The sequence below is a fragment of the Somniosus microcephalus genome, chromosome 3, assembly GCF_052327205.1.
Source record: "Somniosus microcephalus isolate GS21.2 chromosome 3, FLI_Smic_1.0, whole genome shotgun sequence".
NCBI classification, from domain to species: Eukaryota; Metazoa; Chordata; class Chondrichthyes; order Squaliformes; family Somniosidae; genus Somniosus; species Somniosus microcephalus.
In genome coordinates this window covers 29,275,034-29,296,676 of record NC_140989.1, presented here as the reverse complement: position 1 = coordinate 29,296,676, position 21,643 = coordinate 29,275,034, and the positions used below count along the sequence as shown (strand labels likewise).

The following is a 21,643-nucleotide window of genomic DNA, read 5'->3' as shown; positions in this document are numbered from 1 at the left end:
GTCAAGATGAAAAGCCTTGCTAGGGCTTATGTGTGGTGGCCGGGTATCGACCAACAGATAGAGGAGCTGACGAAAAGCTGCTCAGGGTGCCAAAAAGTGCAAAATGCACCTCCGATTGCACCGCTGCATCCATGGGAATGGCCTTCAGCCCCATGGCAACGCGTACATATTGACTTTGCTGGTCCATTCATGGACTCCATGTTTCTAATTGCGGTGGACGCACATTCGAAATGGCCAGAAGTGATCAAGATGACTACCACTACTTCAGAAAAGACAATTGCGGTGTTAAGAACGATATTCGCAAGGAACGGATTGCCAGAACAAATATGTTCCGACAATGGACCGCAGTTCGTGTCAGAAGAATTCCAAAAATTCTTAAAGAAGAATGGGGTGAAACATTATACCTCTGCCCCATATCATCCGGCTACAAATGGGTTGGCCGAGAGATTTGTACAAACATTCAAAAAGGCAATAAAGGCCATGAGCGAAGATCAGATTCCACTACAACATAAGGTGGACAAGTTTCTACTGGCATATCGAAACGCCGCTCATGCAGTGACAAACCAAAGTCCTGCCATGATGTTTTATAACAGGAGGTTGCGGTCCAGGTTGGACTTGTTAAAACCAAATGTGCGGAGGGAAGTTGAAAACAAACAGTTCCAGCATATAAATAACAAGACCACTCGGAGTTTCGAGGTAGGACAACCAGTGTTGGCCAGGGACTATGGAAACGAGAAATGGCAATCCAGAACAATTCGGGCCAGACAAGGACCCCTGATGTACACGGTAGATGTTGGTAAAAATGTAATACGGCGTCATGCTGACCAACTGGTAGAATCGAGAACAAGGGTCGAACCCATGGTTACGACAGAGACAACCGTGGAAGAAGTTAGTGAACCTGAAGCATCTACCTCGGCAGTAAATGTACCTGATGATGATGTCCAAGACATAAGAGACCAACTAGAGGAGTCACCTCAGCAACAAGAATCAGAGACCCCTGAAAGGCGTTATCCAACTCGAATCAGGAGGCCTCCTGAGAGACTGAACCTTTGAACTGTTTCTACATGAAGTTGTATATGTATATATGTTATTATGTTATGTTAAATGGGGATATAACTGTTAAGCTAAAAAGGGAGGATTGTGGTGTATGTAACTTGTTCCACCTTAAGAGAACTTAAACCTGTTCCACCTTAAGAGATGTACTACTTTCTCTGGCTGCTGTATATGGTAATACCGGTGGTGACCACACCGGTATATAAGTGCTGTGTAGTAATTTGCTGGGTAGTTCAGCCCTGACCTTCGACTAGTAAAGACCTGTTAGAGTTATTCTTGTGGTCTGTGTGCAGTGATTCATATTAACCATAACTGGAACACACAGACTTAACAGTTAAGAAGGTATACAGAATGCTTGCCTTTATTAAACGTGGCATAGAATACAAGAGCAGGGAGGGTTATGCTTCAACTGTATAAAACACTAGTTAGGCCTCAGCTAGAGTACTGCGTGCAGTTCTGGTCACCACATTACAGGAAAGATTTGATTGCACTAGAGAGGGTACAGAGGAGAGTTACAAGGATGTTGCTGGGAGTAGAGAATCTTAGCTATGAGGAAAGACTGGATAGGCTGGGTCTGTTTTCCTTGGAACAGAGGAAGCTGAGGGGAGACCTTATTGAGGTGTATAAAATTATGAGGGGCATAGATAAAGTGGATAGAAAGGACCTATTTCCCTTAGCAGAGGGGTCAAAAACCAGGGGGCACAGATTTAAAGTAATTGGGGGAAGGTTTAGAGGGGATTTGAGGGGAAATTTCTTCACCCAGAGGGGTGTGGGGGTCTGGAACTCACTGCCTGAAAGAGTGGTAGAGGCAGGAACCCTAACCACATTTAAAAAGTACTTGGATGTGCACTTGGGATACTCTAACCTGCAGGGCTACGGACCAAGAGCTGGGAAGTGGGATTCGGCTGGATAGCTCTTTGTTGGCCGGCGTGGACACGATGGGCCGAAATGGCCTCCTTCCGTGCTGTAACTTTCTATGATTCTATTGGTCACTTTGCAACCATGTCTCCGTAATGGCTATTAGATCAAACCTATTAATTTCTATCTGCGCTATTACTTCATCGATTTTGTTGCGAATGCTTTGCGCATTCAGATATAGTGCCTTTAGCTTTGACTTTTTTCTATTTCCCTGATGTCACCTTAGTCACTGATGCTCTATTACCTTTGTTACTCTTTCTCCCTTCCTGACCCACTCTGCTTATTTTTACACAAAACTCTGCTCTGCTCTGGAGCCTTGACATTTCTCTTGCTGCTTTTAAATTTACTCTTTCCTGAATCCTCTCAGCCCTGCTTCATTAGTTTAACGCCTTGTCTACCGCCCTAGTTATTCGATTAGCCAGGATACTGGTTCCAGCCCGGTTTAAGTGGAGCCCGTCCCAACGGAACAGCTCCCACTTTCCCCAGTACTGGTGCCAGTGCCCCATGAAGCAAAACCCTTGCCTCCCACACCACGCATTTAACCTTCTAATCGGCTTATCCCTATGCCAATTGGTGCGTGGCTCAGGTAACAATCCAGAAATTTTTACCTTTGAGGTTCTGCGTTTTAATTTGGACCCCAACTCCTCAAACTCTTGGTTTGCTTATAGGCTGACTGTTGAAATCTCAATTGGCGAGTATTTACCAAAATACAGTGCTCAGTGGAGACTAATAAAAACAAAATAGCCATAGTCACAGTGATACCACCTGATGTTATGGAGAAGATAGATGTGCAAAATACATAAGTCAAAGATGAGAAATGGTCACTGGGTCCAACAAAACTCATTCTTCTAAATATCCTAATTCTTCCATCATAGCAACTAACTGTATTTTGAACATCTCCAATGTTTTTGTCTCTCTACTTTGCCCGGCAGATCATTCCAAACATTTAACATAAGAAAAGTGAAGTTCAAGCCAGACTATTTGGCTGATTAAAGCACCCATTATAGCAACCAGTTTCATTTTGAACATCCCTAATTCTTTTGCCTCTATTACCCTGACTAGGAGATTATATAACATAAGAACCAGGAGCAGGAGTCGGCCATACGGCCCCTCGAGCCTGCTCCGCCATTCAATAAGATCATGGCTGATCTTCGACCTCAATTTCACTTCCTCCCCCTATCCCCATATCCTTTGGTTCCCTTAGTGTCCAAAATTCTACTGATCTCAATCTTGAATATACTCAACTGCGGATATACTCCTGTTCCTATCTCTATGTTTCTATGTTTCAACGACTGAGCAGCCAAAGTCCTCTGGGGTAGAGAATTCCAAAGATTCACAACCCTCTGAGTGAAGAAATTCCTCCTCATCTGAGTCCTAAATGGCCGACCCCTTATCCTGAGACTATGACCCCTAGTTCTAGACGCCTCAGCAAGGGAAACAGCCTCTCAGCATCTACCCTGTCAAGCCCTCTAAGAATTTTATACGTTTCAGTGAGATCACCTTTCATTCTTCTAAACTCCAGAGAATATAGGCCCATTCTACTCAATTATTCTAAACGCTAGTAGATATCTTGTGCTCATGGTGTTGGAGGATACGCTGTTTTATAACACTAAGCCCCAACAGCAAACATTCCTCTAGCTCCAAATAGAGTCAGCACAAAAGGATGTCTCGCCCTCTACCTGCCATAAGTGTCGCTCTCTCATCTCCCTTTTCAACAAGGTCTCCCTTTCCAAAAAGCATTCTCTCCCTCCCTTTCCTTGTCTCCCACTTAACACAATCTTTCTCTCTTCCCTCGCGCCTCCCACTCCATTCAACAGGGATCTCATTAGGTTTTCCTTTCACAACTGGGCCTTCTCCCTTTGCCGTCTCTTCTTTCAACAAGGTCTCCAGTGGGAGAGCGGCGAACCCCAACAGAAAACGGTGGGACCCGCGATTTTCTGGCCTGCCTTGTGATGGGTGGAACTTCTTTCAAGGCAAATATTGTCGGGTTGGAGGGGGTGGGTGGGGGAAGAGGGTCAGTAGGGCAGGACAGCCAGGACTATGTATAACCATAGGAACTTCCTCCCAGTAACTGCCACTAAGGAATCTGGGCATCCACAGCACAAACAATGTCCCTTGTACTGCACAGCTGGTGCGTGCATGCTGTAAACTACCTAGTCATTTGAAAGAAGAACACTTCCCATTAAAACGTCCTAAAAAGCAGCACACGCAGTCTATCAATGTATTCTCTTCAGAAAACACAATTTGAAAACACAAGCAATGACTCCATTCAGGGAATAAAAAAAATACAGGATACCCTGTGCTGAAAACAATTCAAATATATTGTGCATGCTGTCCATGTGCCAGCCTCTTCAGCCGTACACTCTTAGGTAAACGACTACACCTGTCTCAATTATCTATTTTACTATACGTGCCAAGAACATATCTAATTACACTACAGCAACAAACATTTTAGTTCATGGACCTCAATTCACAAGCAGAAGATTAGAAACCCATCATGCAGGGCTCAAACTCCACTGCAAAATTATGGCCCAAGCAACAATTATTTTCTGTAGCTGTGCATCTTGCAGCTTTGTTCTCAAAACCCAGAACTGTTGTTTTTATAAATGCAGTTCGCAGTCACTGACCAACCTGACATCCACAGTGTTGTTTGCCTCATGATCAAAAACTGCAAAAGCCTCTCTGATGTTCTTCTGGAGCTCTGCTATTAAAGCCTCTGTAGTAAATGAAAATGTGACAATTTCAGTATTTCTGGCTGGGCTGCAGCAATGTGATGTAGAACAACGACAACATGCATGTAACATAAAACATCCAAAGTGGGTAATATTGCAAAGGTGGAAACAGACGGTCCTGGTTGTGGGGTGGAAGCTCATCTCATGGTCAAAAGGGCACCAAGGTTTCACACCGTTGGGTTCAACCTGAATGAGCAGCTGGGCAAGGTGATGGTATTGGGTTAGGGAGTGGAGCTTTAGGCTAGAGCGGCATAGGATGGCTTTGGTCTCGCCAATGTGAAGCTGGAGAAAGCTCATTCACAATTTGATGTCAGATGACCAGCCAAATAAGCATAAGAACATAAGAACATAAGAAATAGGAGCAGGAGTAGGCCAATCGGCCCCTCGAGCCTGCTCCGCCATTCAATACGATCATGGCTGATCTGATCCTAACCGCCAATCTACTATCACAGAACCATCTCCTGAATCTAACAGAATTTGACACACGAAATAGGAGCAGGATCAGGCTACACGGCCCCTGGGCCCGCTCCGCTACCCACAGGGCCATGACCGATCCGAACCTAGACTCATGTCCAAATTCCTGCCCGCTCCCCGTAACCCTTAATTCCCTTTACTTCTAGGAAACTGTCTATTTCTGTTTTAAATTTATGTAATGATGTAGCTTCTACAGCTTTTTGGGGCAGCATATTCCATGGACCTACCACCCTCTGAGTGAAGTAGTTCCTCCTCATCTCAGTTTTGAAAGAGCAGCCCCTTATTCTAAGACTATGCCCCCTAGTTCTAATTTCACCCATCATCGGGAACATCTTCCCCGCATCCACCCGATCCAACCCCTTCACAATCTTATATGTTTCAATAAGATCGCCTCTCATTCTTCTGAACTCCAATGAGTAGAGTTCCAATCTACTCAGCCTCTCCTCATATGTCCATCCCCTCATCCCCGGGATTAACCGAGTGAACCTTCTTTGTACTGACTCGAGAGCAAGTATGTCTTTTCTTAAGTATGAACAGCTGGCTAACACGACCATAAGCCAAGGAGTCAAGGGTGGTTGCGAAGAGGTACAGCTGGTTGCTTTCCGCATGCATGTGAAAGCTACTCCCACACCTATGAAAGATACAGCATGTAGACAAGACAAAGAAGGCCAAGGACCTTGCAGCACACTCGAGGTAATAATACAGGAGTGGGAGGACACTGGTGGCTATGTTGGATGAGGAAGGAGTGAAACTGAACCAGTGCAGTGCCACAGAGGTGGACCTAAGAGGAGAAGCGATAGAGAACAATAGATTAAATGACCATGTCAAGAGCCGCAGAGAGGTTTAGTGGGACAAGGAATGGATTGTGCACCATGCTTTCAATGGTGGATAATGTTGCTGCGACTCACCACAATACTCTCAGTACTCTGGTCAAGGTTTTTTTTAAATTCGTTCCTGGGATGTGGGTGTCGCTGGTAAGGCCAGCATTTATTGCCCATCCCTAATTGCCCTCAAGAAGCTGATGGTGAGTGCCTTCTTGAACCGCTGCAATCCGTGTGGTGAGGGTACTCCCACAGTGCTGTTAGGGAGAGAGTTCCAGGATTTTGACCCAGCGACGATGAAGGAACGGCGATATATTTCCAAGTCAGGATGGTGTGTAACTTGGAGGGGAACTTGCAGGTGATGGTGTTCCCATGCGCCTGCTGCCCTTGTCCTTCTAGGTGGAAGAGGTCGCGGGTTTGGGAAGTGCTGTTGAAGAATCCTTGGCGAGTTGCTGCAGTGCATCTTGTAGATGGTGCACACTGCAGCCACGGTACGCTGGTGGTGGAGGGAGTGAGTGTTTAAGGTGGTGGATGGGGTGCCAATCAAGCGGGCTGCTTTGTACTGGATGGTGTCGAGCTTCTTGAGTATTGTTGGAGCTGCACTCATCCAGGCAAATGGAGAGTATTCCATCACACTCCTGACTTGTGCCTTATAGATGGTGGAAAGGCTTTGGGGAGTCAGGAGGTGAGACACTCGCCACAGAATACCCAGCCTCTGACCTGCTCTTATGGCCACGGTATTTATGTGGCTGGTCCAGCTAAGTTTCTGGTCAATGGTGAGCCCCAGGATGTTGATGGTGGGGAATTCGGCAATGGTAATGCCGTTGAATGTCAAGGGGCGGTGGTTAAACTCTCGCTTGTTGGAGATAGTCATTGCCTGGCACTTGTGTGGCGCGAATGTTACCTGCCACTTCTCAGCCCAAGCCTCAATGCTGTCCAGGTCTTGCTGCATCCGGGCATGGACTGCTTCATTATCTGAGGAGTTGCAAATGGAACTGAACACTGTGCAGTCATCAGCGAACATCCCCACTTCTGACCTTATGATGGAGGGAAGGTCATTGATGAAGCAGCTGGTTGGGCCGAGGACACTGCCATGAGGAACTTCTGCAGCGATGTCCTGGGGCTGAGATGATTGACCTCCAACAACCACCTTCCTTTGTATGACTCCAGCCAGTGGAGATTGAAACCGGGCTGAAGGGATTCGAACAGGGAGTGACATAAAAGATTAAAACTAAATAAGGTGGGGGAGGGTCCCGGTGTAGAGAAATCTAGAATGCTAAAGAGAAAAGACAAGGAAGCACTGCAGGAAAGGGATTGGGGTAAGGATAACCAGATCGTGTCAGGAAAGGACAGAGCGTACAAACAAAGGAGTGCACTAACAAATAAGGTCCGGGTAAGAGAAAATGGTAATAAGACAAATAGGGCCATAGTACAAAAAAATGTTAAGATGTCTAAAAATGTTAAAAAGACAAATCTAAAGGCACTATATCTGAATGCACGAAGCATTCGTAACAACAGGGTGGATAAAGGGGAACCAGTGGACGTAGTGTATTTGGACTTCCAAAAGGCATTTGACAAGGTGCCACACAAATGATTACTGCACAAGATAAAAAATCACGGGATTGGGGGTAAGATGGGTGGAAGATTGGCTATCTAACAGAAAACAGAGAGTTGGGATAAATGGTTCATTCTCGGGTTGGCAATCAGTAACTAGTGGTGTTCCGCAGGGGTCAGTGCTGGGACCCCAACTCTTTACAATCTATATTAACGATTTGGAGGAGGGGACCGAGTGCAACGTATCCAAGTTTGCCGACGATACAAAGATGGGAGGGAAAGCAGTGAGTGAGGAGGACATAAAAAACCTGCAAAAGGACATAGACAGGCTAAGTGAGTGGGCAGAAATTTGGCAGATGGAATATAATGTTGGAAAGTGTGAGGTTATGCACTTTGGCAGAAAAAATCAAAGAGCAAGTTATTATCTAAATGGAAAGAAACTGCAAAGTGCTACAGTACAAAGGGATCTGGGGGTCCTGGTGCATGAAACACAGAAGGTTAGTATGCAGGTACAGCAGGTGATCAGGAAGGCCAATGCAATCTTGGCTTTTATTGCAAGGGGGATGGAGTATAAAAACAGGGAAGTCTTGCTGCAGTTATACAGGGTACTGGTGAGTCCACACCTGGAATACTGCGTACAATTTTGGTTTCCATATTTAAGAAAAGATATACTTGCTCTCGAGGCAGTTCAGAGAAGGTTCACTCGGTTGATTCCAGAGATGAGGGGGTTGACTTATGAGGAAAGGTTGAGTAGGTTGGGCCTCTACTCATTGGAATTCAGAAGAATGAGAGGCGATCTTATCGAAACATATAAGATTGTGAGGGGGCTTGATCGGGTGGATGCGGGGAGGATGTTTCCACTGATGGGTGAGACTAGAACTAGAGGGCATAATCTTAGAATAAGGGGCTGCCGTTTCAAAACTGAGATGAGGAGAAACTTCTTCACTCAGAGGGTGGTGAATCTATGGAATTTGCTACCTCAGAGAGCTGTGGAAGCTGCGACATTAAATAAATTTAAAACGGAGATAGACAGTTTCCTAGCTGATAAGGGAATTAGTGGTTACGGGGAGCGGGCAGGGAAGTGGACGTGAGTCTAGGTTCGGATCAGCCATGATCATATTGAATGGCGGAGCAGGCCCGAGGGGCCGTATGGCCTACTCCTGCTCCTACTTCTTATGTTCTTATAAGGTAGACGAATTAACAGCGCAAATAGATGTAAACGGATAAGATATAATTGCGATTACGGAGACATGGCTGCAGGGTGACCAAGGCTGGAAGCTGAATATCCAAGGTTATTCGATATTTAGGAAGGATAGGCAAAAAGGAAAAGAAGGTGGGGTGGCGTTGTTAGTAAAGGATGAAATCAGTAATAGTGAGAAAGGATATTGGCTCAGAAAATCAAGATGTAGAATCAGTCTGGGTGGAGCTAAGAAGCACCAAGGGGCAGAAAACATTGGTGGGAGTTGTCTATAGGCCTCCAAACAGTAGTGGTAATGTAGGGGATGGCATCAAACAGGAAATTAGAGATGCATGTAACAAGGGTACTAAAGTAATCATGGGTGACTTTAATCTACATATAAACTGGCCAAATCAAATTAGCAATAATACTGTGGAGGATGAATCCCTGGAGTGTGTACGAGATGGGTTTTTTAGACCAGTACGTTGAGGAGCCAGCTAGGGAACAGGCTATCCTAGACTGGGTATTGTGCAATGAGAGGGGGTTAATTAATAATCTTGTTGTGCAGGGTCCTTTAGGGAAGAGTGACCATAACATGATAGAATTCTTCATTAAGATGGAAAGTGAAGAAGTCCAATTTGAAACTAGAGTCCTAAATCTAAACAAAGGAAACTACGAAGGTATGAGGAGTGAGTTGGCTATGATAGATTGGGGAGCTTCATTAAAAGGCATGACGGTGGATAGGCAATGACTAACATTTAAGGAACGAATGCATGAATTGCAAGTTATACATTCCTTTCTGGTGCAAAAACACAAAAGGAAAAGCGGCCCAACCATGGCTAACAAAAGAAATTAAGGATAGTATTAGATCCAAAGAGGAGTCATATAAAGTTGCCAGAAAAAGTAGCAAGCCTGAGGATTGGGAGCAGTTTAGATTTCAGCAATAAAGGACCAAGAGATTGATTAAGAGGGGAAAAATAGAGTATGAGAGTAAATTTGCAAGGAACATAAAAGCAGACTGTAAAAGCTTCCACAAGTGTGTAAAAAGAAAAAGATTAGTGAAGACAAATGTAGGTTCCTTGCAGTCAGAAATGAGAGAATTTATAATGGGGAACAAGGAAATGGCTGAGCAATTAAACAAATACTTTGGTTCTGTCTTCACCGAAGAGGACACAAATAACTTCCCAGAAATGCTAGGGAACCAAGGGTCTAGTAAGAAGGAGGAATTAAAGGAAATTAGTATCAGTAAAAAAAAGTGCTGGAGAAATTAATTGGACTGAAAGCTGATAAATCCCCAGGGCCTGATAATCTGCATCCCAGAGTACTAAAAGAGGTAGCCATGGAAATAGTGGATGCATTGGTTGTCATCTTCCAAAATTCTATAGATTAAGGAACAGTTCCGGCAGATTGGAGGGTGGCAAATGTAACCCCACTATTTAAAAAAGGAGAGAGAAAACGGGGAATTACAGACCGGTTAGCCTAACATCTGTCGTAGGGAAAATGCTAGAGTCTATTATAAAGGATGTGATACTTCAAAAATATCAACGGGATTAGACAAAGTCAACATGGATTTATGAAAGGGAAATCGTGTTTGACAAACCTACTGGAGTTTTTTGAGGATGTAACTGGTAGAATAGATATGGGAGAACCAGTGGATGTGATGTATTTGGATTTTCAGAAGGCCTTTGATAAAGTCCCACATAAGAGGTTAGTGTGCAAAATTAAAGCACATGGGATTGGGGGTAATATACTGGCATGGATTGAAAATTGGTTAACAGACCTTTTTCGGGGTGGCAGGCAGTGACTAGTGGGGTACCGCAGGGATCAGTGCTTGGGCCCCAGCTATGCACAATATATATCAATGATTTGGATGACGGAGCCAAATGTAATATTGCCAAGTTTGCTGACATGAAACTAGGTGGGATTGTGAGGAGGATGCAAAGAGGCTTCAAGGCGATTTAGACAAGTTGAGTGAGTGGGCAAATATATGGCAGATGCAGTATAACGTGGATAAATGTGAAGTTATCCACTTCGGTAAGAAAAACAGAAAGGCAGAGTATTATTTAAATGGTGATAGATTGGGAAATGTTGATGTACAAAGGGACCTGGGTGTCCTTGTACACCAGTCACTGAAAACAAACATGCAGGTGTAGCAAATGGTATGTTGGCCTTCATTGCAAGAGGATTTGAGTACAGGAGCAAGGATGTCTTACTACAGTTATACAGGGCCTTGGTGAGACCACACCTGGAGTACTGTGTGCAGTTTTGGTCTCCTTACCTAAGAAAGGATATACTTGCCATAGAGGGAGTGCAGCGAAGATTCACCAGACTGATTCCTGGGATGGCAGGACTGTCGTATGAGGAGAGATTGGGTCAACTTGGCCTGTATTCACTAGAGTTTAGAAGAATGAGAGGGGATCTCATTGAGACGTATAAAATTCTGACAGGGCTAGACAGACTGGATGTAGGGAGGATGTTTCCCCTGGCTGTAGGGAGGATGTTTCCCCTGGCTGGGGGGGGTCTAGAACGAGGGGTCACAGTCTCAGGATAAGGAGTAGTACATTTCAGACTGAGATGAGGAGAAATTTCTTCACTCAGGGTGGTGAACCTGTGGAATTCTCTACCACAGAAGGCTGTGGAGGCCAAGTCACTAAATATATTTAAGAAGGAGATAGATAGATTTCTAGACACAAAAGGCATCAAGGGGTATGGGGAGAGAGCGGGAATATGGTATTGAGATAGAGGATCAGCCATGATCACATTAAATGGCGGAGCAGGCTCCTATTTTTCTATGTTTCTAAGATGGACACAAAGCTGGGTGGCAATTTGATTGAGGACCTTGAAAAGAAAGGGATATTGGAGATCTGGATGTGGTTGGAGAGAATAGAGGGCTTTTGCAGAAGGGGGTGATGGCAGCAGTCTTGAAATAACAACAGAAAATGCTGGAAAAACTCAGCAGGCCAGGCAACATCCGTGGAGAGAAAATAGAGTCAACGTTTCGGGTCAAACCCTTTGTCAAGACTGGAAAAGCACAGGAATTGAAATAGATTAAGAGGCCAGGCTGGGAGAGAACAAAAGAGAAGTGAAGAGACATTAAGAAGTATTCAAAACGAGACGAGATGGTGATAGGACTAGTGGAGACAAAAGACGGCTCGAGATTAGGTGTGAAATGCGCTGGCAGAATGAGAGACAGCTGCCATGTGGGAGAGAGAAAAAAAGTGGGGGGGGGAAAGGGCCAAAACAAAGGTGTGGATAAAAAATAAGTAAAAATGTAATGGGGGCTGAGGTTATGATCTGAAATTGTTGAACTCAATATTGAGTCCGGAAGGCTGTAAAGTGCCTAATCGGAAGATGAGGTGCTGTTCCTCGAGCTTACGCTGAGCTTCTGTGGAACAATGCAAGAGCCCGAGTACAGTGAGGTCTGAGTGGGAGTGGGGCGGTGAATTAAAATGACAGGCGACCGGAAGCTCAGGGTCATCCTTACGGACTGAACGGAGGTGTTCCGCAAAGCGGTCACCCAATCTGCGTGTGGTCTCCCCAATGTAGAGGAGACCGCATCGTGAGCAGCGAATGCAGTATACTAGATTGCAAGAAGTACAAGTAAATCGCTGTTTCACCTGGAAGGGGTGTTTGGGGCCCTGGATAGTGGGAAGGGGGGAGGTATAAGGGTAGGTGTTGCATCTCCTGCGCTTGCACAGGAAGGTGCCAGGCGAAGGGGAAGGGGTGCTGGGGTGGTAGAGAAATGGACTAGGGTGTCTCGGAGGGAGCGGTTCCTATGGAATGCTGAAAGGGGAGGGGAGGGGAAGATGCGTTTGGTGGTGGGATCACTTTGGAGGTAGCCGAAATGGCGGAGGATGATCCATTGAATGTGGAGGCTGGTGGGGTGAAAGGTGAGGACAAGGGGAACCCTATCGTGGTTCCGGGAGGGAGGGGCAGGGGTGAGGGCAGAAGTGCGGGAGACAGAATGGACACAGTCGAGGGCCGTGTCAACCATGGTAGAGGGGAATCCTCAGTTGAGGAAAAAGAAAGACATGTCGGAAGCACTGGTGTGGAAGGTGGCATCGTCGGAGCAGATGCGGCAGAGATGGAGAAACTGGGAGAATGGAATAGAGTCCTTACAGGAGGCGGGGTGGGAGGAAGTGTAGTCCAGGTAGCTGTGGGAGTCAGTGGGCTTGTAGTGAATGTTGGTCAATAACCTATCTCCAGAGATGGAGACGGAGAAGTCAAGGAAGGGAAGGGAAGAGTCGGAGATGGACCCTGTGAAGGTGAGGGAAGGGTGGAAATTGGAGGCAAAGTGAATTAAATTGTCTAGTTCAGGGCGAGAGCAGGAAACGGCACCGATACAGTCATCAATGTACCGGGAAAAGAGGTGAGGGAGGGGACCCGAGTAGGACTGGAACAAAGAGAGTTCCACATATCCCACAAAAAGGCAGGCATAGCTAGGACCCATGCGGGTACCCATAGCAACACCTTTGATTTGGAGGAAATGAGTGGAGTCAAAGGAGAAGTTGTTCAATGTGAGAACAAGTTCAGCCAGGCGGAGGAGGGTAGTGGTGGATGGGGACTGGTCGGGCCTCTGTTCAAGGAAGAAGCGGAGTGCCCTCAGGCCGTCCTGGTGGGGGATGGAGGTGTAGAGCGATTGGACGTCCATGGTGAAAAGCGTACAGACCTCTACCTAGCGGAAGCTGAACGCCAACTCTCCGACACCTCCTCCTACCTCCACCTGGACCATGACCCCACTACCGAACATCAAACCACCATTTCCAAGACTGTCACTGACTTCATCTCCTCTGGAGATCTTCCCCCCCACTGCCACCAACCTCATAGTTCCCCAACCCCGCACGGCCCGCTTCTACCTCCTTCCCAAGGCCCACAAACAGGACTGCCCTGGTAGACCCATCGTTTCAGCCTGTTCTTGCCCCATGGAACTTATCTTTTCCTATCTCGACTCTATCTTTTTTCCCCTTGTCCAGTCTCTTCCCAGCTACATCCGCGACTCTTCGGACGCCCTCCGCCACTTTAACAGTTTCCAGTTTCCTGGCCCCAACCGCTTCCTTTTCACCATGGACGTACAATCCCTCTACACCTCCATCCCCCACCAGGATGGCCTGAGGGCGCTCCGCTTCTTCCTTGAACAGAGGCCCGTCCAGTCCCCATCCACCACCACCCTCCTCCGCCTGGCTGAACTTGTTCTCACATTGAACAACTTCTCCTTTAACTCCACTCATTTCCTCCAAATCAAAGGTGTTGCTATGGGTACCCGCATGGGTCCTAGCTATGCTTGCCTTTTCGTGGGCTATGTGGAACAATCTTTGTTCCAGTCCTACTCAGGTCCCCTCCCTCACCTCTTTTTCCGATACATTGATGACTGTATCGGTGCCGTTTCCTGCTCTCGCCCCGAACTAGACAATTTCATTCACTTTGCCTCCAATTTCCACCTTTCCCTCACCTTCACATGGTCCATCTCTGACTCTTCCCTTCCCTTCCTCGACTTCTCCGTCTCCATCTCTGGGGATAGATTATCGACCAATATTCACTACAAGCCCACTGACTCCCACAGCTACCTGGACTACACTTTCTCCCACCCCGCCTCCTGCAAGGACTCTATTCCATTCTCCCAGTTTCTCCGTCTCCGCCGTATCTGCTCCGACGATGCCACCTTCCACACCAGTGCTTCCGACATGTCTTCCTTTTTCCGCAACCGAGGATTCCCCTCTACCGTGCTCGACACGGCCCTCGACCGTGTCCGTTCTATCTCCCGCACTTCTGCCCTCACCCCTGCCCCTCCCTCCCGGAACCAGGATAGGGTTCCCCTTGTCCTCACCTTTCACCCCACCAGCCTCCACATTCAACGGATCATCCTCTGCCATTTCCGCTACCTCCAAAGTGATCCCACCACCAAACACATCTTCCCCTCCCCTCCCCTTTCAGCATTCCGTAGGGACCGCTCCCTCCGAGCCACCCTAGTCCACTCCTCTATCACCCCAAACAGCCCTTCCCCTTCGCCTGGCACCTTCCCGTGCAAGCGCAGGAGATGTAACACCTGCCCCTATACCTCCCCTCTTCCCACTGTCCAGGGCCCCAAACACCCCTTCCAGGTGAAACAGCGATTTACTTGTACTTCTTGCAATCTAGTATACTGTATTCGCTGCTCACGATGCGGTCTCCTCTACATTGGGGAGACCAAACGCAGATTGGGTGACCGCTTTGCGGAACACCTCCGTTCAGTCCATAAGGGTGACCCTGAGCTTCCGGTTGCCTGTCATTTTAATTCACCGCTCCATTCCCACTCGGACCTCACCGTCCTTGGCCTCTTGTATTGTTCCATGGAAGCTCAACGTAAACTCGAGGAACAGCAACTCATCTTCCGACTAGGCACTTTACAGCCTTCCGGACTCAATATCGAGTTCAACAATTTCAGATCATAACCTCGGCCCCTATTACTTTTTTACTTATAATTTTTTCCACCCCTTTTTTTTGGGTCCTCCTTCTCCCCCACCCCCACCCCCCCCCCTCCTTTCCTTTTGTTTCTCTCTCTCACCTGGCAGCTGTCTCTTACCTGCCAGTACACTTCACACCTAATCTCAGCTGCCTTTTGTCTCCACGGGCCTATTACCATCTCGTCTGGCTTCGAATACCTTTTATTGTCTCTTTTGTTCGATCGCAGCCTTGCCTTCGATCTATTTTATTTTCTTTCCAGTTTTGAAGAAGGGTTTCGACCCGAAACGTCAACTCAAATTTCTCTCCACGGATGTTGCCTGACCTGTTGAGTTTTTCTAGCATTTTCTGTTGTTATTTCGGATTTCCAGCATCTGCAGTATTTTGCTATCGTACTAGTGAAAAGGAGGCGGTTGGGGCCAGGAAACTGCAGTCTTGAAGGTTAGCAGACAGAAACTAAATAAAGGAAGCCATTAATAATGTTGGCAAACATTAATGTTGTGTGATTAAGTTTTCTTGAAGAAGTAGATGATGATACTAAGGTAAATGTTGTGTACCTTGCTATCCAGAAAGCCTTCGATAAAGTGTTGCAGAGAAGGCTATTGGATAAGATTTTGTCATGTGGGATTGATGGTCAGATTTTATGCGGGACAGGAAATCGGTTAAAATCTAATAAGCGGAGGACAACAACCAGCGGGAGTAGATTCTGCAGAAGGTCAGGACATAAGTAGAGTCCTGCTGGGATCCTTTTGGGGCCATTTCTGTTCACTGGCTTCATAAATGATATGGATTAGGGTATCAATGGAATATTCACAAAATACATGTACATGGGTGTTGGGACTTTGGTTCAAATAACTAGAATACAGACAGATTTCGATATGTCAGGAGAAAGAGCACATTTGTGGCAGATGTCCATCAACATGGATAAGTGTGGTGATATTTATTTGGGTCTGGGGAACGCCAGGCATATGTATACAATGTAGGGGTATCCACTCAAGGTTGGGAAGCAGGAGAGAGACCTGGGGTCATAGTGGATGTACCACTGAAGGTCCACACGCAACGTGACAAGCCAATTGGGAAAGCAAGCATGGTTTTAGGTTGTACTGCTAGGACAATACAATGTAAAACTAAGAGAAACAGACTTAGGCTGCAGAAGGCCTTGGTAAGGTTGCATTTGGAGTTTCATGTCCCATTTTAGTCACCACATATGGCAGAGGATATCAAGAAGAATGGCCAAGATTACACCCAGTATTGGAGCTCTAGACTAACGAGGATAGACTTGAAGAGTTGAAGTTTTTCGATAGAGAAATGCAGACTTAGAGGGAATAGCACTGATTTTTAAAAAAATATTCTATTCAGCTGAATAGGTTATTTGAGAAGGATGGGAATGGAAAAACTAGGAGTCATGAGCATAAAATATATACGTAAATCTTTAGTTTAGATGCTAGTAAGTATTTCTTTTCACAGCTAGTTCTGTGCACATCCACATCAGCAGCATATTTGGCAGACACAAAACTGAGCTTACCATTCCAGTCTACCATATGCTATCTGCGAAATAGGTTCAAGTTGGAGGTGTGTAGAATGCACAGCTTCAGCCTACTCAGCACATCCAAATGCAGAATAATGATGGGGTGGAAATGCTACTCCTTTTTGATTTGATTTTACATTATTTTTAATTTGATTTGGTTAATAGTACTAGATGCCAATACTGTTGTGGCCTTTTATATTATTCCACGCTTTACACCAACACCATTGAATACAGGAAAATAATGCAATGGCTTTTGTGACAACACATTTCACAGTTATGAATACCCCCAACTGTGACAACATAAATTACTTTTCATTGCGACTTTGGGAGTGATACAGCTCTCTTTTCTTAAGTTTCCTGGCTCTGTTATTGTTCAAGAAAGTAACTGAAAATGAGTTACATACTACCAATGAAAGAGAGGGGATAAAATGGTAAAACGCAAAATATAAGAGCGTAAAGTTCAATATTTCATGGTGCATCTTTGTTAACACGAATAGAAAAAATATGCACACTTAAATTAGTTACAAAAATAAAGTAACATTCACAAAATATCAGAAAAGTTGTGTTTTTTTTTAAACAAGCCTAGGACTAAAACAATCAGTGTGTAGTTTCCTACAGAATAAACTTAAAGTTACAGATTCTATTGATCTGAAATGAAATAAATCAAAATATACACTAAATTGTGGATAGGCAGGCTGGATTTTAAAATAACTAGCCTACAGCCTTTCTCTGTATGAAGCAACTTTTTTTTACTCTTTCTGGTTACAGTCTGAGCAGAAACAAGAGCATATTTCTCAGGACATCCCCCTATTTGCTCATATGGACCTACTCTCACTGATGCTGGTTTCAAAATATCATGTCTTTTAACGCATCTAGCTCTTTTTAAAAAATTAACACAGCTCCATGAATTTTAACACGTTCGCGCGATCTATCTCGTTCTTTTTTGATCATTAGTCTGCTAGCTCTCTTTATAATTGTGCGTGTGTGTGTGTTTTAAAGTGGAATTTCTGCACAAACACCACCCTCGGTGTTGGCCCTTGAGCAAGTCCTTGACACCAGAGGTCCCCAGCTCGTCTCCAGCCTTAATTTGGGAGGGGAAATGTCTGAATATTTTCCTTGCTTTTGCCTATTTAGAGGTCGCACAATTATTCTCACCTGCCGCTTCTTTGTCGTCGGCCATGTTGTTTTGAACGGTTGCTAAGGAGCGCCTCGACTCCATGCCCACTGTTGTCAAGGAGACGGTAAGCCAAGGAAAGGTGGGGGAAGATGTTGGAAATACTACATCACCCTGTATACATAGTTGACCCTTTATAACAAAAGGTGCTATAACAAATATTACGAGCTGCAAACTTTTTAACCTCCCTCTTCCTTTACAGTCAATGAAGTACTTTTCTGAAGTGTAGTCACCGTTTCCTACATTACAACAGTGACGACACTTCAAAAAGTACTTTGTTGGCTGTAAAACGAGGTGGTCGTGAAAGTCGTGAAAGCCCTGTTCCTGGGACTAGGGATAGGGTCACTGGCAAGGCTTGTGAAGCTAAGCAGAGCCAGGCCTGGTTAGTACCTTGGAGGGGTGACCATCAGGGAAGACCAGGTGCAGAAGGTCACGAAAGGAACCCCGAGGAGGGGCGGTTGGTGAGAAGGTTACGGAAGGAGCCCCGGGAGGGGTGGCTAGTGAGCAGGCCCGGGCGTTGGGCTGAAGATTGTCAGACAGGAGGAATGGTGGAAATGGAATGGCGGCGCGCACAGACGCAGCGACTTTGCTTCTCCCAGGACGGTGCTATTTACGTTTAATGTTAATGCTATTTGTACTGGACTCATGGGAGCTTGCAAGATCACATTTCGTTGTTCATGTACTTGTGCATTGTACAATGACAATAAAGTTGAATTATTATTATTATAAATGCAAGTCTTTCTTTTCTTTAAGATTCTACTCAAGACCTTTTTGTTAGATCCGTGATTCTGAGAGTATGATGTTTTTCAATAACCACACGGATGCTGTAACTTAACAATCAACAGGTATTTACTGGAGAAGGGTAGTCTCTGGGGGTACAGAGGCATGCGCAAGGCTTATATACAGGTGTGGTCACTGCCAGTACTACAGTATACAGGAGCTGTAAAAGTAGTTCTCTCTTAAAGGTACATACACTACAATTCCTCCCCTTTTAGATTAGTAGTACCCATAATATTCAAATAACAATTAACACTTTAACATGTACATTAAACAACAATAGTCCATTTATAGATTCAGTCTTTGGGGCGGCTTCCTGATCCTTTCGGGATAGCGCCTTTCCTGAGGTTCTTGTTCTTGGTGCAGAGGCGATTCTGGCCCCTTTTCATCGGTTAGTTCATCGGTTTCCACTGCTACTGGTTCTGAGGTAGATGCTACCGGTATGTCGGGTTCATCCCCAGGTACTCGAGACATGGGGTTGACTCATTCCTGTGACGCTAAGATCTGATTGACGTGGCATCTCACAATGTTCTCCCCGACATCCACTGTGTACATTAATGGCCCCTGCCTTGTGCATATCGTTCCGGGTTGCCATTTCTCTGTTCGATAGTCACGGGCCAAGACTGGTTGTCCTACATTGAAGCTCCTTGTCGGCTTCTCATTGATGTGCTGGAATTGCTTATCCTCAACATTTCTTCGCACATTTGGTCTGAGCAAGTCCAGACAAGATCTCAACCTTCAGTTAAAAACATCATGGCCGGGGTCTGGTTGGTAACTGCATCTGTCGCGTTTCGGTAGGCTAATAAGAAATTGTCCACCTTATGCTGTAGTGGAATTTCATCGTTGCACATGGCCTTTATCGCCTTCTTAAAGGTTTGTACGAACCTCTCAGCCAATCCATTTGTGGCTGGATGATACGGGGCGGATGTGTAATGCCTTACCCCATTCCTTCTCATAAATTTTTGAAACTCTTCGGACACAAACTGTGGTTCATTATCAGAGCAAATCTGCTCTGGCAAGCCGTTTCTGGCAAATATGGTCCGTAGGACTGCAATCGTTTTCTCTGTAGTGGTTGAGGACGTTTTTATCACCTCAGGCCACTTCGAATGAGCATCCACTGCTATTAAGAACATTGAGTCCATGAATGGACCAGCGAAATCAATATGCACCCGTTGCCATGGAGAGGAGGGCCACTCCCATGGGTGTAGAGGGGCATGTGGTGGTGCATTTTTGACCTTCTGGCATCCTGAGCAGCTCTTGGTTAAGTCTTCGATTTGTTGATCGATTCCCGGCCACCACACATAAGCCCTAGCAAGGCTTTCATTTTCACTCCCCCCAGATGACCTTCATGTAGCTCATTTAGCACTCGCTCCCTTAACTTGGGTGGAATCACCACTCTGGATCCACACATCACTGTCCCCTGGCATACTGACAGCTGTTCTCTTCTGGATGAGAATGCTGGCAACAGTGAGTCGCCATGTGTTGGCCATCCCCTCACCGTCAAATCATATACCCAAGACAGCGTCAGATCATTGCGGGTCTCCTTCTCTATATCCGCGTTCGTTACTGGCAATCGTTCAATTATTGACGAATAAAATATCTCGATAGGGTCCACTGCTGGTGCTTCCTCCACAGTAGGCAGTGGCAGGCGCGATAGCCCATCAGCGTTTCCATGCTGTTTCGTGCCTTTATATTCTATTTCATATTGATTCGCCCCTAGAAACAGGGACCATCTTTGTAACCATTGTGCAGTCATCACTGGAACGCCCTTCTTAGGATTAAAGATGGAGACAAGTGGTTGGTGGTAAGTCAGCAAGGTGAACTTCTGCCCATGCAGATAGTGGTTGAATTTTTTTACTCCCCATACTAGGCTGAGGGCCTCCCTGTCAATCTGGGCGTAGTTGCGCTCGGCTGAGGTTAGTGACCGAGATGCAAAGGCTACTGGCCTCTCCAACCCGTCTGGGAATTTGTGCGACAGCACCGCTCCAATATCGTAGGGCGATGCATCACATGCCAAACGAATTGGTAGTGCTGGGTTGAAATGGGCCAACACCTCTTTAGATGTGATCAATTCTTTACCCTTCTGGAAAGCTCGTCTACGTTTGTCATTCCACTTCCATGGTACCCCTGTTTGCAGTAGGGTGTTCAGTGGGTGTAATACCGTGGACAAATTTGGTAAGAACTTATGGTAGTAGTTTACCAGCCAGAGGAACGACCTCAGTTGTGACACATTTTCCGGTGCTGGAGCCTTGACTACTGCCTCAATCTTTTCAGGGTACTTATGTAACCCCTCTTCATCGATGACGTGGCCACAATACAAGATCTGTTTCTGGAAAAACTCGCACTTGTGGCGATTAGCTCGTAGCCCATACTCCTTTAATCTGGTGAGCACCTTCTCCAAGTTGGCGAGGTGATCACTGTCATTTTCGCCCATGACCAGGATGTTGTCCAAATAACACTGGGTCCCTGGAATCCCTTGCAGGACTTGATCCATTGCCCTTTGCCAAATAGTCGGAGCCGATGCTACCCCGAACACCAGCCGGTTGTATTGATAGAGACCTTTATGAGTGTTAATCGTAAGGTATTGTTTCGAGGCTTCTTCTACCTCCATTTGCAAGTACGCCTGGGCTAGATCAATTTTGGTGAAGCGTTTACCTCCAGATAGCGAGGCGAAAATATCCTCAATTCGTGGAAGCGGATATTGTACCGTGTGAAGGACTGGGTTCACTGTCACCTTAAAATCCCCACAGATGCGGACCTTCTTTGGTTCCCCAGGTGTATTACTCAACGACCTCTTCATTACAGGAATGATGGGTGTAGCCCACTCGCTCCAGTCTACTTTGGACAGTACTCCTGAACGTTCCAACCCTTCCAGCTCTGCTTCGACAGCTGGTCTGATCGCATAAGGCACTGGTCTGGCCTTAAGAAACTTTGGGCTTGCATTTTCCTCTATTTTAATCGTTGCTGTTATGCCTTTTAATGTTCCGAGTCCCTCCT

General features: G+C 45.9%; 1 protein-coding gene across 2 annotated transcripts in view; it reads right to left on the bottom strand.

Annotated features, from left to right (window-relative positions):
* Nucleotides 1-18,050, bottom strand: part of drc8 (dynein regulatory complex subunit 8) — a 79,182-nt gene extending 61,132 nt beyond the window's left edge. Inside the window, exons 1-2 of one of the 2 annotated variants that reach the window (XM_085979787.1) lie at nt 17,851-18,050; nt 4,603-4,687 (exon numbers count right to left, since the gene is read on the bottom strand). In XM_085979787.1, coding sequence (XP_085835913.1) covers nt 4,603-4,687; nt 17,851-17,914 — 149 coding nt within the window. In that variant the 5' untranslated portion in view covers nt 17,915-18,050. The remainder of the gene's footprint in view (nt 1-4,602; nt 4,688-17,850) is intronic. The other variant, XM_085979788.1, reaches the window with a different exon arrangement.
* Nucleotides 18,051-21,643: the final 3,593 nt, after the last annotated feature.